Raw genomic sequence first — 16,126 nt, 5'->3', positions numbered from 1 at the left:
TTTTTTGTGGGAAGGAGGAACATATTGTAAGTAATTGTGGTAAAAAAGATGTTTTTCATGTGGGAAAATGGTCATGATGCTAAAAAATGTGAAAAAAACATGTTATAAAAGCAAACAGGACATGTATGGATGGATTGTGAGAAGAAGAAAAGATTACAATGTGATACAGAAAAAAACAGAGAAGATGTAATCGAGAAGGAACAACTGTAACAAGATGGGTCACAAGAAGGTGTAAGGGGAAACAACTTTACAAACCAAGAAGAAATGGATAATACACAAAAAGTGGAAAGGGAGAGGAAAAGTGGGACAGAAGTTAGTGATAGAGAAGAAATAAGCTGGAAAATGGTTAAAAACAAAAGTTCAATTGGGAAAAGGATTAAAGATAGAAAATTCCACAGTGTAGAAATGAAAGTAAAAAAGAAAGGGAATGGATAAATAAATAATTCATTGTAAATTAAAGAGAAGAGTGACAAACCTTAAGGCTTTATCTATTAATGCTAGCAGTATACAAAAAGCAATAAGGAGAATAGGAATGTTAGAATGGTTTAATACGTGGGAGGTAGATTTGATAGTACTGGAGGATACTAGGTTGTAAATAAAGAAGAAAGAGAGCAAACAGAAATATTATGGATGGGGGTATAATATGGAATTTGGGTAATGAAAAATGTTCAGGGATTGCTATGTTACACAGGAAGGAATACGAATTTAGGTGGGAAGTGAAAGTGTATAGATTAAAAGCAGTATACACATGTGTAATACATAAAGAATGGAAGAAAAATTACTTCAAAGGATACTAGATTGTGTTAAAGTAAACATGGATATAATAACAGGAGACTTTAATTGTGATGTAAGACATAAAAAGAAAAATAAATAGATCAGATGGAAGACACAAAATGTGGAAATTTAGAATTATGGAATTTGAATAAAAGCACATATCAAAGAGGAAACATAAAAACAGAGATAGATTATTTTCTGTTATCAAAAACTAAGAGAACAGTGACAGGGTAAGAAGTAGAAATGTGTTTTTCTGATCACGTGGCTATATGGATTAAATAGATGAAAATAATTAACACAAAAATAGGGAAAGGAATTAAGAGAATTAATGAAAAGGAGTGAAAAGAAAAAGGTCAAGAAGTTATAACAGAGTTATGGAGAGATCATTTGACAATGAGAGGTTTTTACAAAAATTGGTCAGAATGGTGGATAACATTTAAAGAAAAATATAAAAGAGTGTATTTAATATCAGAAAAGAGCAAAAATGCAGAAAGAGGAAAAGGAATACAGAGGGATGTAAAACGCTGCTTTATATAGTCTTAAGAATGAAAGGGAGTACTTTTGAAAAGAAGAATAGATTTATCAAAAAAATGAAGAGAAATTTAGAGTTTTATTATACAAGCAAAAATTTGTTTTCAAGGAAAAAGGAATGTGTCACTATTTTAAGTAGAAGAGAAGAGTAAAGGGAGACTATGGTATAACGAGAGAAATGAAAAATTAAACACAAAGAAAGTGAAAGAGAACGGACAATATAATGAGCACAGTACTAAGGTATATGAAAGAGATGAAAAAAAGAAAGGAAGACATAAAAAGGAAAGAACAGTGCAGGATAAAGCAGTTTACAGAAGTAATGAATAAAGAAATGGAAAACAAATAATAATAGAATTAGAAAAGGCAAAGAAGAAAGTAAATGCGAGTTCAGCAGCTGGTCTAGATAGTATAGGATATTTAATATATATGGATTTAATGCAATGGCAAAAAGAAATTTAGATAAAGATATTTAATGAATAATTAAATAATAGTATTAGTTATAAAGAAATATACAGGAGTGTTGTGAGGTTTATGTGGACAAAAAGAAGAAAAGAATGAAATTAAAAATTGGAGGCCAGTAATTTTGAATAATAGTGATTATAACTATTTATGAAAATATTATAAAAAAGATTAGAAAATAAGTTGAGTTATGAATGGAAGAAGTTATTCACTGGATTAAAGGATAAGGAAGCCAAGAGCTATTAATGATAATCACAGAAATATTGGATGCCATTAGAAAAATGAAGTAAAATCAGTAGTAGCTGATATTCATAAAGCATTTGATTCAATAGAGCATGAAAGCATGATATTTTATGGCAAATAATGGGAGACTATAATTTTGGCATAAAGATAAAGAAAGTATGCTATCAGTATATAACAATACTACAATTAGGGCTTTAGTAAATGGTTGGTTAAGTGAAGAAACAGAAATGAATAGAGGTATAAAACAAGGGTGTCCAATGAGTAATATGTTGCTTGTGACAGTTATGAATAATGTAATAAAAGGTATAAATGATGAAATGAAAAAAGTAAATATTTACAGAAAATGGGAGTGATATATCCTATTATTAAGACTTATTCTGATGATATAATACTAATAGCTAAAAATGGAGAAGAAATAAAGAAGGTAATTGTAAATGTAAATGATGGAGTGCAAGAAGTTGGATTAAAAAGTAATAAAAATGTAAGGGTTTTGTAGATGATAAAGAGCTGGAAGGAATACAGTTTAAAAAGAAAAAGATAACAGTATTAAGAATTATTTTTAGACAGTATGATATATTGAAGGAACAATGGGGGAAATTTTGAGAGATCTAAAAGGATTTACTATTATACTGAATAGGTATAGATGAATTTTAATAAAAAAGATAAACACAATATGGATGGGAAATTATCATATGTAGCCAGTGTATATAAGACACTAAGAGAACTGGAAAAACAGTTTACTGATATTATATTTTAATTTATCTGGGGTCCAGATTAAATCCAGTAAAAAGGGTGAATTATATACGGAAAAGAAGGATGGGGTTTAAGTTTACAGAATCCAATAGTATATGGTGCTTTATTAAATGTATATAAGGTATTGGAATGGATAAATGGAAAAGAAAATAATCTGGTGATAAGTATACTTAAGGAAAAATATAAAAATAATGGGCTATAATAAAATGAAAAAGGGAGAGAGAATGGAGAAATGAAGATACAAGAATGTATCAAGAAAATATAAAATTGTGGAAATTAAAGACAGAAGGAATAAAAGAAAATAGGAAAGCAAAGAAATAAAAAGTGTAAGCAGAATATTGAATGTCAAGATTTATTATGGAGGTTGCAAAGTGGCAAATTGCCAGTAAAGGGAAATATGCCTTATGAAAAGTTAACGAGAAAATGTTTTTCTTTGGAGAGTTAAAAACAGAACATGTTTTCTTAACATGCAAAAGAGTTGAAAATGTATGGGAAAAAGAAATAAAAAATAAAATAAAGAATTGCAACATTATAGTCAGATAAATATTAATATGACTGAATATGGTTTCTATGGGAAACATAATAAAGAATATGTCAATAATTTGGATAAAAATGTTTTATTTTATATACACATTTTTTGAATGAGAGACTTAATGAGCTTATGTTCTCCAGAAAGTGGATGCTACCAAATATAACAAAGAAAATTAAGTGATGATTGTGGAAATAAAGAGACATTAATAATGAAGAAATACAGTGCTTAATGTAATTATTTTGTAAATATGTAACATGTAAATAGTTGTAGAAAAGAAGAACCACTACTTGCAGCTTTGGAGCCAGTGAATGAGCACACATGTCATGTTACTAGTGAAGTGGCGGCTGGGAGGATGATGGACAATGTGTGAAAGATGGCGGAAGGCATAGAGGCAAATGCCAGTGCTGTGGAGAGTACTACCAAGATTGCGTATGATTTGGAAGTCATTTTTCAGCAAAATTTATTTGATGAAGCTGAAAAAGAATTGAAAAGTGAAACATGTTTTATTACAACTCTACAGTCAGGAGGGTTGCAAGATGATTTACTGAAGGAGATGGTGATGCACAGCAAGCCATAGAATGAAGAAGATGTTTCATGTGGAGACAAGAAGAAGCAGAGTCCATCTTGATGGATGATGGCGAGATAGAATAGAAATCCAATGCATAAAAACTGAAAGAAGGTGCAATGGGAGTAACGGAAAGAAAACAAAAAAGCAGTAGAGAATGTAAAGCAGAAGTACATGGTGAGGACTCAAAATAAAGAAGGAAAAGAACTAGACAGATATGAAGTTTGGGACTACTTAATCATTCTATTGTGCGTAAAAGCCCAGGAGGTAAGACCATTTATTCTTATAAACAAAAAACATGTTGTGACTTTATACTTCAGACTGTTCATGCAAATGAAAATTTACCTGGGGAATATTAAGGGAAGAACTGCAATCCTTGGAATTTATGTATAATAAAAGCATTTAACAGGCAAACAAAAAGGAAGACTCATACAATTTCAAGCAGAAGTTGAAAGAGGGACTTTGAAAGGACATTTGAAATGCTTACATAAAGAAGTGCTACACATTGCAACGATTGATGATAAAAGAGATTTATGGAGTGGTGGATGAGACTGTAAAACTGTATTAAAGATAGAAAAGGACAAAATTATACATATTCCAGCCATGATAAATGTTGAAGGAAATACAAGTGGGTAAAATACTGGGGGCAACCAAAAACATGTTATTTTTGTATGGAACAGAAGGACATCTGATAAATAAGTGTGATTAAAGGAAATATTATATTTGTGTGGAACTGGGTCATGATACAAAAAAATGTGAACTAAAATCTTATAAATCTAACAAAACTGGCATTCATTCATGGAAAGATTGTAAAATTGAAACTAATAATAAGGAAAGTGAACAAAATGAACAAAGAGAGGAAATGTTAGAAGTTGTGGAAGTAGACGATATACTAGATAAAGAAGACAAAGAAAGAAAAAGAAGGAAGTACAGGAAGGTTCTGAAATAAGTAATGAGGAGGATATAAATTGGGAAGTAGTAAAAGGGAAAAAATAATTATATTGGTAAAAGGATAAAAGGCAGGAAAGAAAACTGAAAGGGATAAGTATAAAAAAGAAAGCAAATGGATGAGAAACAAAATTATAATTTCTAAAAAGTTAAGGAAAAGGGAAGGTAGTAATTTCAAAGTGCTTTCTGTAAATGCAAATAGTATTAAGAACATAGTGAGAAGGTGAGGGGTTTTGGAATGATAAAATAAATGTGATGTAGATGTAACTGTACTAGAAGATATTAATTTCTTAAGTGAAGAAAGATTGCAAACAGAAAAATTATGGGGATGGGGGTAATTTGGAATTTAGGAAATGGTAGATATTCTGGAATAGGTATATTCTGCAGAAATACTGTGAAAATATTAGATATAACTTTAGTAAGAATGGGAAGATTACCTTTTGTGGATATAAAATGGAAAGAACAAGTACATAGAAATTATATACTTATGTTACCTGGAAAGAAAGGGAAAGCTTATTTCACCAGATTCTAGACTATGCAGTGATAGCTATAACTATTATAGTGACAAGTGATTTCAATTGTGATTTAAGAGGCAAGCGTAAAAAGAAAGGAAGCAATGTAAGAAAAATGTTAGAAGTTATGAGATGTGGTAAATTAACACTTTGGGATAAAAAATCATGGACTTACAGAATGGGTTTTTACAGAATTTAAACAGATTACTTCATAATATCAGAAGGATTAACTTAGGAAAATGAGAGGTAATTGAAACAGTTATTTTCTGATTATCTATCAATAATAGAGATACAGGAAAACAGAAAATATATAAAAAAAATATGCAAGGAACCAAAAGGTTAAATGAGAAAGCATGGGATGAAGAAGGAAAGAGATTAATAATACAATTGTGGAAATATCACATTACTATGAGAGCATTTTATATAAACTGGTCTGAATGGTGGATGACTTTTATGATAAAAAATATAAAAAAGTTTCTTACAGTGGCAGTGTAATGTGAGAACAATAGCCAAAGAAAAGTACAGGAGAGTATGTAAAGATGCATTAGAAGATTCAGAAAATAATCGAAGAAATCAAGAGAAAACTGAGGAGTTATTATTCAACCAATTATACTTCTTGCAAGGAAAAGAGTAAAAGTGTCAACATATTTAAGTAGATTAGTAAAGGACAATAGTGTAATTAGAGAAATGAAAAATGTAAATGGAGAAACAGAAAGAACCCTGGAACAAATTACAAATATTGTTGTAAAATGGGTCTATATTAGAACATCGACTTTTTAAAATGTCGAATGTTCTAATATCGACCCCTATTCAGCAAATGCTGACAACATTGAACATGCAGAACAGCTAATTTTTTCCAATGGAAAAAATTTGCTGTTCCGACACACATACACACAACACAAACACACCAAACAAACAGCAATCCACACACATACACCTAAAATCCTACATCTAACCCTACACTAAACTGTACACACACCATTAGCTATCCACTTACCTTAACCCAAACCCTAACCCTAAGGTCCATCACTATCGCACATTCACCTCATCTGCGCCCTAACCCTAATTCACCTACCCCGCCCTAACCCTTATGTCCACACAATTGCGCACTTACCTGACCCATGTCCTAACCCTAACTCACGCACCCTGCGCCCTAACCCTCACGTCCACACAATCGCACACTTACCTGATCCTGACCCGTAACTTTCCACCACAGTGCTGAACATAGCGAAGCCACAGGAACGGCCAACCAAATTCCTTCCCTAGGAAGAAATTTGGTGTTCCGCAGCTTGACTATTTTCAGCGTTTGCTGAATAGGGGTCGATATTAGAACATTTGAAGTTGTGAAACTTCGATGTTCTAACATAGACCCATTGTAAAATATGTACAAGAAATGTTAAAAAAAAGAACAAACTGAAAATAACATGGGAATTAAAAAGTTTCAGAGCAAGAAAATAAAGACTTTGAAAAGAAGATTTCTTTATATGAGTTAGCTGTGACAAGTGAATATAGATTTGGTTGCAGGACCAGAAGGAATAGGAAATAAAATGTGTAAAAATTTAATGGAATAACAAAAATAATATTTTTAAAGATTTTGAATGAATGAGTAAATGAAAGTTTCATGTATAAAGAATTATGTAGTGGAATAGTTTAATTTAATTGGAAGAAAGAAGATAAAAGTCAATTAAAAAATGGAGACGTATAGTATTGAATAATAATGATTATAAGATTTTATGAAAATAATACAGAAGACATTTGAAACTAAGATGAAAAGTCTTATGGAGGACAGTATGTACAACATAAACAGGAAGGGATTTCATGAATTACAACTGATACTGAGTGAGATTGTGTATGACATAAATAGAAGAGAAGAATCTAAATGGATGATAGGGGATCATAATAAGGCATTTGATATAAAAAGGATAATAAATTTTATGGCCGATAATGAAAAAATACAATATAGGTGAAAAATTAGAAAATTTTGCATGTCCGCCTATAGCAATAATAAAGTAAATGTTCTACTAAATGGTTGGTTAAGTAAAGATGTATATATGATGAAGGGTGTAAGACAGTGATGTCCAATGAGTTGTATACTTTTTGTTTTAGTTATGAATGTGACTGCATGTGAAATAAATGGAGGCTGGATACATAACACCTGAAGGGTTACGATAGTAACAACAAAAAACAAGACTTGGCTAAAAGAAATATTATTGTCTAAATAAGTGATTAGAAGCAATAGGGATGACCTTAAACAAAGAGAAATGTAAAGGATTAGTCAATGTGATAGGGTGAATACATTTTACAATGAATGAAATATTTGGGAATAAGAATGTAAGTAGAATGCAAATGAAAAAATAATGGAACAGTTAAAAGACTTTTTTTTTCCTGGAAAACATATATCTTATCATTTGGGAAAAAGGTTTATTTGATAAATTCAGTATTAATAGGAAATAGCATATTTAGCAAGTGCATTTATGGTGCCAACAATATCTGAAAAAGAATTACTGCAGATAATCTTTTCAATTTTATGTAGTTCTAAACTGAATCCAATAAAAATATGAGTTTTGTACGTAAATAAAGAGGAAGGAAGTTTAGGGTTAACTAACCCAGTGGTATATGCTGCTTCACTAAATTTTTTAAAGTATTAAGGTGGATAAATTAAAAATATGAATGAGTAGTTGTAAAATGTTTAAATGTAAGTATGATAAATCTTGGAGTATGGTAAGAATGCACTAAAGAGAAAAAGAATGTATAAATGAAAAGATGAAATGTTATCAAGAAAAGTGTTAACATGGAAAATAAAAATTGATGAAACAGAAAAGGAGAGTACAGTATGGTATAAGAATATAAAGCTACAATATTATTGTGTTAAACCACAGGAAAATCTAGCAGCAGGAAAAATTAAAGGTATAAAATAAGAAATAAGTTCTATAATAAGAAAGTAGAATGTCAATATTTTTGTGGAGACTGGTAATAATAAATTACCAGTGAAAGGAGACATGCAATATAAAAAGAAAAGTGAAAGAATATGTTTATATTGTGGGTAAGAGGAAACTATTGAACATGTGTTTTTTGAAATGTAAAAGAGTAGTAAAATTATGGGAAAGTTATGTAAAGAAAATAAATGTATCTGAAGAGTAAATATAAGTATTGTAAGAATATATATATAGAATATATTAAAACAGATAAAAATGTTTTAGGTTGTATTGGGTTATATGGAATGAAAGGATGAACGAAATTATGTTTAATGGAAAATGGAATTTGGTAGCAAATATTGCATAAAATCAGATGCTGATTATGGAAAAAGGAGTCTGTGTCTGATAAGGATAAAAACATGATATAATAAAGTATGAATATATAACAGTAAAGGAAGGAAATAGAAAATTATATATTTGTAAATATTTTATATATATATATATATATATATATATATATATATATATATATATATATATACACATTTATTTATTTATTTATTTATTTTTTGCATAAATAAAAGACTCCTACTCTTTTTGATAGGTGCCATGGAGTCTTTTACATATATCCAAGCTAACACCAACTCCAGCAGCGGGACCTCATTTTAACACTTCATTTGAAAGCTGTCTTAAAAGAGCTTGGTCTAGTGAATGAGGAATAACCACCTGGCAAGGAGGAATATTATCTCATTGCCATCTATAACCTTGATGAATGATCTTCAGAAACACTTTGTCAGACCATTGCCAATGAGAAAAATGGAGATTAAGACGTTCTGGAAGGAAAAAGGGACTGCCTGGAAGGAGGGAGCACGGTCCTTGAAAATAATCAAATTGACTAGCCTGACTGTTCTTGGTTTTGGGTTTCCTGAATTCTTTTTAGAACATCTTTGTGATGTTACTCAATTTGGATGAGGGGTTAGAGAACTCCTTAGAAAATTTGAAAAATGAGGGTAGAAATATTTTAGATAACACAAATATTTTAGAGATTCCCTTTTATTCCACATTTTGATCACCTTTGCAGCAAAGAAACCAAAACGTGAATCTCAGTCTAAAGGAGAAAATAAAATTTCATTATTCACATCCTCTTGGGGGTTCTGAGAATGCAGCCAGGCAAACCTCCTCAAAACTGTAGCAAAGGCCAAATCTCTGGAAGAAGTAAGTCATACACACTGTAAACACAGGGCAGTGAATAGTACAATAGAAGAAACTAAATAATTTAAAGCTGATTTTTCCACACAAGAAGAAACTGCAGACAAAACATAGCTCATACTTTCACAATTATTCAAAATAAACTTTTAACACATGATTCTGATAATTCAAAATTCTGAAAATCAGCAGAAGCATATATCTTTTTACATACTTATCAGTCAACTTCCCATTGTTATCCTTTGGCAGGATATAACTCATATAGCTAAAGCTACTGCAGTGGTATGTAAAATACTGCATGATAACCAAACAAATCAATCAGAAGAGATTAGAAAAAATTGGAAAGAGAGACTGGAAAGGTACTTACAAAGGAACAGTGGAAGAACATTTGTAGGACTCCCAAGTATGCAACACAATCCAGAAAGTTTAGGATTTTGCATGGAAGTGTTTCTATGTCTTTGCAGGATTAAAATCCTATCATCCATAGTGTCAGGCTGAGTGATGGAAGATTTGGATAGAGCAGCAATCCCTTTTGATGAGCTATCAGGTCCAGCTGTAGAGGGAACCAACAACAAGCCAGGATGAGTGATTCAAGCAGCAACACCTTCAAAACCAGTAAAACCAAAATGAGGTTTGGTGGTACGTCTGAAAGAATTCCACATCTTCTTTCCCACTTGTCAAGGTTTAATGAAACTAAACTAGATGTTCACTACAATCAAAATATCAAATGAAATACAATGAAAGGACAGTATGTGGAAAAGACAACATTGTGGAATTGTTTCGGACATACCAGCACACCTCATTTTGGGTTTATCAGCTGTAGAGAGGTTCTGCTGAAATTTCTCTTTGCTAGGTGAAAATGTAAGGGGCACCAACATTGTCTCATCTAGAATGGATCCAGTAATAGGAGTCCAGTTATCTCCTTTTGTGCTTTGAGAAGGACCTCTGCAAGAACAGGCAGAGGAGGAAAGGCACACAGGAACTTCCCTGTTCACTAGAAAGAGAAGGCATCTGATCTTCAGGCTGTGGAACAAGAGTCCCTGGTGTAGAACAGGGAAACTGATGGTTGCTTGATGAAGCAAGTAAGTCTATTTGAGGTGTAGCCCACTAAAGAGTAATGTTGTGGAAGACCTCCCTGTTCAGAGTCCACTTGGGTTCTTCCAGGGACAACTCAAGCAGCTTGCTAGTACGTTGTCCTGAGAAGGGATATATGTTGCTGTGAGCATGATGTTCATTTGTGTTACTAAGTTCCATGCCTCCTGTGCCAACCTGCACAGTTGGTTATACCTAATGACTCCCTGCTTCTTTGGGTACCACATGATGTGGTGTCATCTATGTGAACACTTGGTGGGGCCCTGGTTTCCAAACGTAGGTGAAAATCTGAAGGGTTTGTAAAAGGGCCCTCATTTCTTTTAAGTCAAAGTTTTCTTTAAAAAACTGGGTTTGCCATTTCCCCTGCACTCAGGAGTGTTTGTCCAGGTCCCCACACCTTGTATGAGGCATGCATGTGGACCTGTTGAAGAGGAAGAGGAGGTGAGAAAGGTAATCCTGGTTTGAGGATGACCTGTTCCTTCTACCATGTTAGCTCCTCCTTCATAAAAGGGAGAAGGGGAATCAGAGTGTCTAAGGGTTGACAGTACTGGGACCACACATAATACTGAATTTTCATCATGTGAAGTCTGGCCAGAGGAAGCACAGGAATGGTGGCTGACATGAATTCCAACGTCCTTAGGATCTCCCTTGTGGAGCAATGGGATGTAGAATAAAAGTCTTCAAAGTACTTGGACAGACTGAGAACCTTTTCCTGGGGCAAGAAGGCATGCATTTTCTTTGTATCCAGTCTGCATGTCAGAAACATCAAGTCCTGTGTAGGGACCATGTGTGATTTTTTTGCAGGGTATGGTGAAATACAGACCTGTCGGAAGGTGATGGGTGAATTGAAGATCCTAAAGAAGGATCTCTGGACAAGGAGCCTGGATCAGAAGATCATCCCAGTAAGGGAATATTTGAATTCCTTGACTGTGACAGAATGCTACTACAAGTGCTAGGCACTTTGTGAACCCTCTTGGGGCTGTAGAAAGACCAAAAGAGACAGCAGTAAACTGAAAATGTGAGAAGCCAGAGAAAAACCTGAGGAATATCCTGCAAAAAGGACTGATATGGATGTGTAGATAGGACTCCTTCAGATCTAATAACACTAAGAAAGCCTTTGATAGAATGAAAGGAAGAAGCATTTGAAGGGAGAACATTCTGAAAGACAGAACATTCAGATATGTGATCAGGGGAGACAGGTCTAGAATGGGTTCCCACTACCCTTCTTTTCCTGGTACTAGAAAAATCCTGGAATAAAACCCTTTTCCTGTGAAATTTTGTTGGTACTTGCTCAATTACCCCCTGATTCAACAGGTTTTGAATAATGGGGGGTTAGAATGGAAATTTCGTTTTGAGGAGGTGGAGGCATGCTTGTCAGATGAAGAATGCTTTCCCAAGACATGGAATAGCTGGTTCTGATGATGAAGAGGTCCTATTTGTTTGTGGTAATATTTTCCCACCTGGCCAGGGAGAGAGAGAGAGAGAGTCTTCAAGAGGGGAAGTGGGACTCTGGAGAGGAGGAGGGGGTGTTGCAGAGGTAGTCACAAACTTTTGTCACCAAAGGGAGGCCTCCCAGCTGGGGTTTGCCTTTGTGTTTTTTCAGAGTATCCTTTCTTAGGAGGTTTTCTTTGTTTCTGAACAGTCCTAGGGTCCCTTCTAATGAAGGAAGTAGATTTGGCAGGGTAGTTCATGTGGTATCTAGGAAGTGAAGACAGACAGTAAGTCCATGTGAAAAGATGAGTCTAGTATTTTAGATTTCAAATCCTAAGGCATAGGTTGATTGCAAAGCCATATATATCAATGGATAACAGATCCAGTGGCTACTGCCTATAATAAGTATCTACAACATCACAACTCCACTTAATGCTGTGCCTGCCAATCAGAGTGGCCTGTAACAGTAAGATCTGCATTTGTTGCTCAGAGTTGTCAGTGGGATGATCCAAGATAACTTGGTTCAATTAAGCCAGAATAGATGTTAAATACTTAATCATTTAAGTCTGGTAATTAATTGTCCTAAAAGTAAGGGTAGCAATGATGTAAATATTCTTTCCACATCTATCCACAGCTCTATTATTTTTGTCTGTTGGTAGGGTATTATCACTGGGCACCAGTTTAGAGAGCTTATCTGAAGGGAGAGAAACTGCTGAAGGGTCTGCAACTGGACTTTGAAATAGATATTTTACGTCATGAACCTTGTAAAACCTGTTTGGTCTTTTGGGAGCTGCAGGTTGAGAATCAGGCACAGAAGAGGTGGACTGAAAGGCATCCTGGTAGACTTCAAGGACAGGAGGGACCAGAGAAGGGGCAGGGGTAACCATCTCCAAAAGGGAGTAATACCTCTTCGGGACATCAGGGATCTGGGTAGATTGAAATAAAGGTGTACCATCATCTTCTGTATAGTCTCACCAAAGGAAGCCTCCTCAATAGGTGAATCAGATGAGAGGGTGTCCCTTTCATCAGATGAGACTTGTCCTGGGGAATGCATCTGAGAGGAATACTCCAGAGAATAATCGAAGCCCTCATCCAGCTCCTCATCTGAAGAGGACGAAATCAGGGTGGATTTTACTGGAGTAGCCCATAGTAGGGAAGACCAAAAGGAAGGAGGTTTTATGGACATAATTGTTTTAAGCAACTGTTGTGAAAAGTCCATCCACTCCCTAGCAGATGAGGGGAAGGCCACATGTTTAGTCTTCTGTTTTTTCTTTCTAGGTATGACATCCATCTGGATGAGGTGCAGAAGTTTGGAACCCTATCTGGCCTCTATTATACAGCATGGGATCTCTTCCCTAATATAAATTTGTGATACAATGTGAGGTCCTTCTGAAACAATTGGGTGTGGTTTCTAGGCTGTATCAACAATCTACAAGGCCTCAAGAGCCATACTGGCCTCCAACAGGTCTCAGTATATGTAAATCTGTGGAAACTGATGACCCTAGGTTTATCTAGAAGGGAGGAAGAGCAACATGAAATATAAAGAGAAAGTGAAATACAAAAAACATACAACACAGTACAACAGAGCATAATACTAACTGCATTTCATATACAAGGGAACAGTGAAAACAGTTGCAACAGTGCAAAGCACTGCAACACAATATCACACGATACAGTACAATAAGATACAGCCTAATACAGTCCAGTCCAGTACAACTTTATGCAGTACAACTCAAAATAGCTTAATACAGTACAGCACAGTGCAGTACACTATTATATGGTTCTAGTGAGCATCAGTTACAGATAAACTTGTACAATAAACCAAGAGATGTTTCATAAAGTAATAAATACCACAATAGTGCCTAAGCAGCAGGAAAAACTATTCCAGACCATTGGTCGGTGCAGTACCAATTTATTAGTGTACAACTGAACAGCAAACATGGATGCCACAGCACAATACTTTAGAAGCTGTAGATAATAACTGTCTCCAAGACTTTATTAGGTGGTAAGAAACAGCTGGCAAAATGTCAGAAGATTACATGAGGTTGATAATAAAAAAGGCAAAATGATACAGAAGACACTAGATATATTAGGCAAGGTGCCATAATACAGTAGTCATGATGCCACCAGCACGCTTGGAAGACACAGTATTAAATACAATGCAGAAAAGTAGAAGCAATAAATATATATTCAAGTTAACAGCCTCATAAATACTTATGGCAGATACATTTTTGAAGAAGGTTGCAATAGTAGCTTGAATAAGCCCTAGTTTTCCCAAATTCCTTTTATGTTTTTTCAAAACAGAAAGTAACAATCAGCTAACCATTTGAAAAGGGTTTGTTTAATGACTGTAACCAAGCTTTTCCTTCATTAAAGAAACAAAAAACTGATTTGTTTGCCTAATATTTTCATTTTCAGACTAATATATGAGGGACCTTTGTAGTCCAGTGTGTTGCAAACTTCTTTCTCCACTGCATTTTTTTTTTTTTTTTTTTGCATAGAAGACAAGCAACCAGATTGGTTCAAAGAGACATAACAACTACCTTATGCATGGAAGGAGGGCTTTGGCCTTAACATCACCTTGCCAACATGGAAAAAATGTATAGCTCTTTAAACATTAACACTTACAACTCATGAATCCTCTTTAGTGACATAACTGCTATTACAAAGAGTTTTTCATAAAGAAAATATTTGAAATATGATGTGTTGGTGAGTTTAAAAGGAGGAACTATTAATTATTTCAGTTACAAAATGTAAGTCCTATGTTTTAGAGATATGAGGCAAAATATCCTCTTAAAATCCAATTTTACAGCACCAGACAATAACCAGACAACAGATTCGGTTAGCAGCCTTGGAGATGGATAAGGTAGCACAGTGAGACAGAGGAATGAGGAAGCAAAATCCTTCTCTCTCAGAGAAGGAGGAAAAGGGATATTGTGAGTCTGTAAGAGCTGCATGTTCTGGATGGAGAAAGCCAGGAAGGTGACGTAAACTAGTAAAGAGTGTAGCCATTAAAAGGTGTGTACATCACCACAGAGGCCGGGTACGTATAATCCAGTTAAATGCCCTCTGTTATACTTTACAAGTAGTGCTAGCACCCCAAACCATGTACAATAAATATGCACAGCAGGTGGTAGGTTAATGTGGTTACTAACTTCTCCCCCTTATAAAGTATAACTAACAAACTTAGCGTAATGTAAAATACTGAGATGCCAATATGTTGTTATGCTGTACTTGTAAATCTTTCAGTGTGGTACACGGAGAAGTCCTGAAAGACATTTTCACAACTTCACTGCACACACCTATCACAAGATACTAATGCTAATATTTAGCCAAGTCTGGGAAAGCATACACATTCGTCTTATTGTAATCAGGGACTAGCTCATCTAACCTTTGGATGAACTACTGTAGTAGTTATTAGTTGTTACTTACAATGGCACTTATAACAATGTTGACAGATGTTGGTACAGAAACCTTTTTTGTGACAAGAGCTGAATATTCCATTATGATAAATGGTTACCTCATAGCAAAACATCTCTATGTATGAACTACTTTTTAACATCTTATCTCTTATGTTCCCTTCTTTTTTTATTATAATTGCAATTCCTTTTCAGTATATCTGTCTTAATTGCATTTTATGAGTATTTACCAAAGAATATTTTGCATTTGTATCAAATGTAAAAACACCATATATTTTACCTTTGTTTTCTTCTCAAAGAAAGACACAGGGATTTCATCATAACAGAGGTGAGCACCAAACACTCTTGGAGACGGTGACTTTTTTGCTTTCTGTTTAAAACAGAGTCAAAATTAATCTTTGATCATTTCCCAGTATTTACACAATGTTACTGTAGTAAATGAATGCTAAATATTAAATAATTTTAGCATCTGTGAAATGCTATTACACATTGAAATGACTTCACTGGTTCTTATGCTTTGGATAACATAAACACATGAAAAACACTTAAGATATGCAGAAAAAAGAAATAATGTTTTTTCATTTATTTAGTTTACATTTTCAACAGATATTACCACAGAAGTCTGTCAACAACAATACAGACACACCTGCATATTAGATTGTTGCCTTTTCATTTTCTGTCAGAATGTTCCTTATTCAAACCAGAAGAGGCATCCCTAAGCATAAGGTAACGTGGGCCTTTCCATA

At 34.1% G+C, this 16,126-nt stretch overlaps 1 protein-coding gene across 1 annotated transcript in view; it reads right to left on the bottom strand.

The window, feature by feature from the left end:
• LOC122795418 (sulfotransferase 6B1-like) overlaps nt 1-16,126 on the bottom strand; it is a 460,444-nt gene that overhangs the window by 339,749 nt on the left and 104,569 nt on the right. The window contains exon 3 of the mRNA XM_044063683.1: nt 15,661-15,750. Within this exon, the coding sequence (XP_043919618.1) occupies nt 15,661-15,750 (90 nt within the window). The remainder of the gene's footprint in view (nt 1-15,660; nt 15,751-16,126) is intronic.

This window comes from Protopterus annectens, chromosome 1.part0 (genome assembly GCF_019279795.1).
Source record: "Protopterus annectens isolate FY-2018-M chromosome 1.part0, PAN1.0, whole genome shotgun sequence".
NCBI classification, from domain to species: domain Eukaryota; kingdom Metazoa; phylum Chordata; order Ceratodontiformes; family Protopteridae; genus Protopterus; species Protopterus annectens.
The sequence above is the reverse complement of the archived record's forward strand: the minus strand, read 5'-3'. Positions and strand labels throughout refer to the sequence as shown.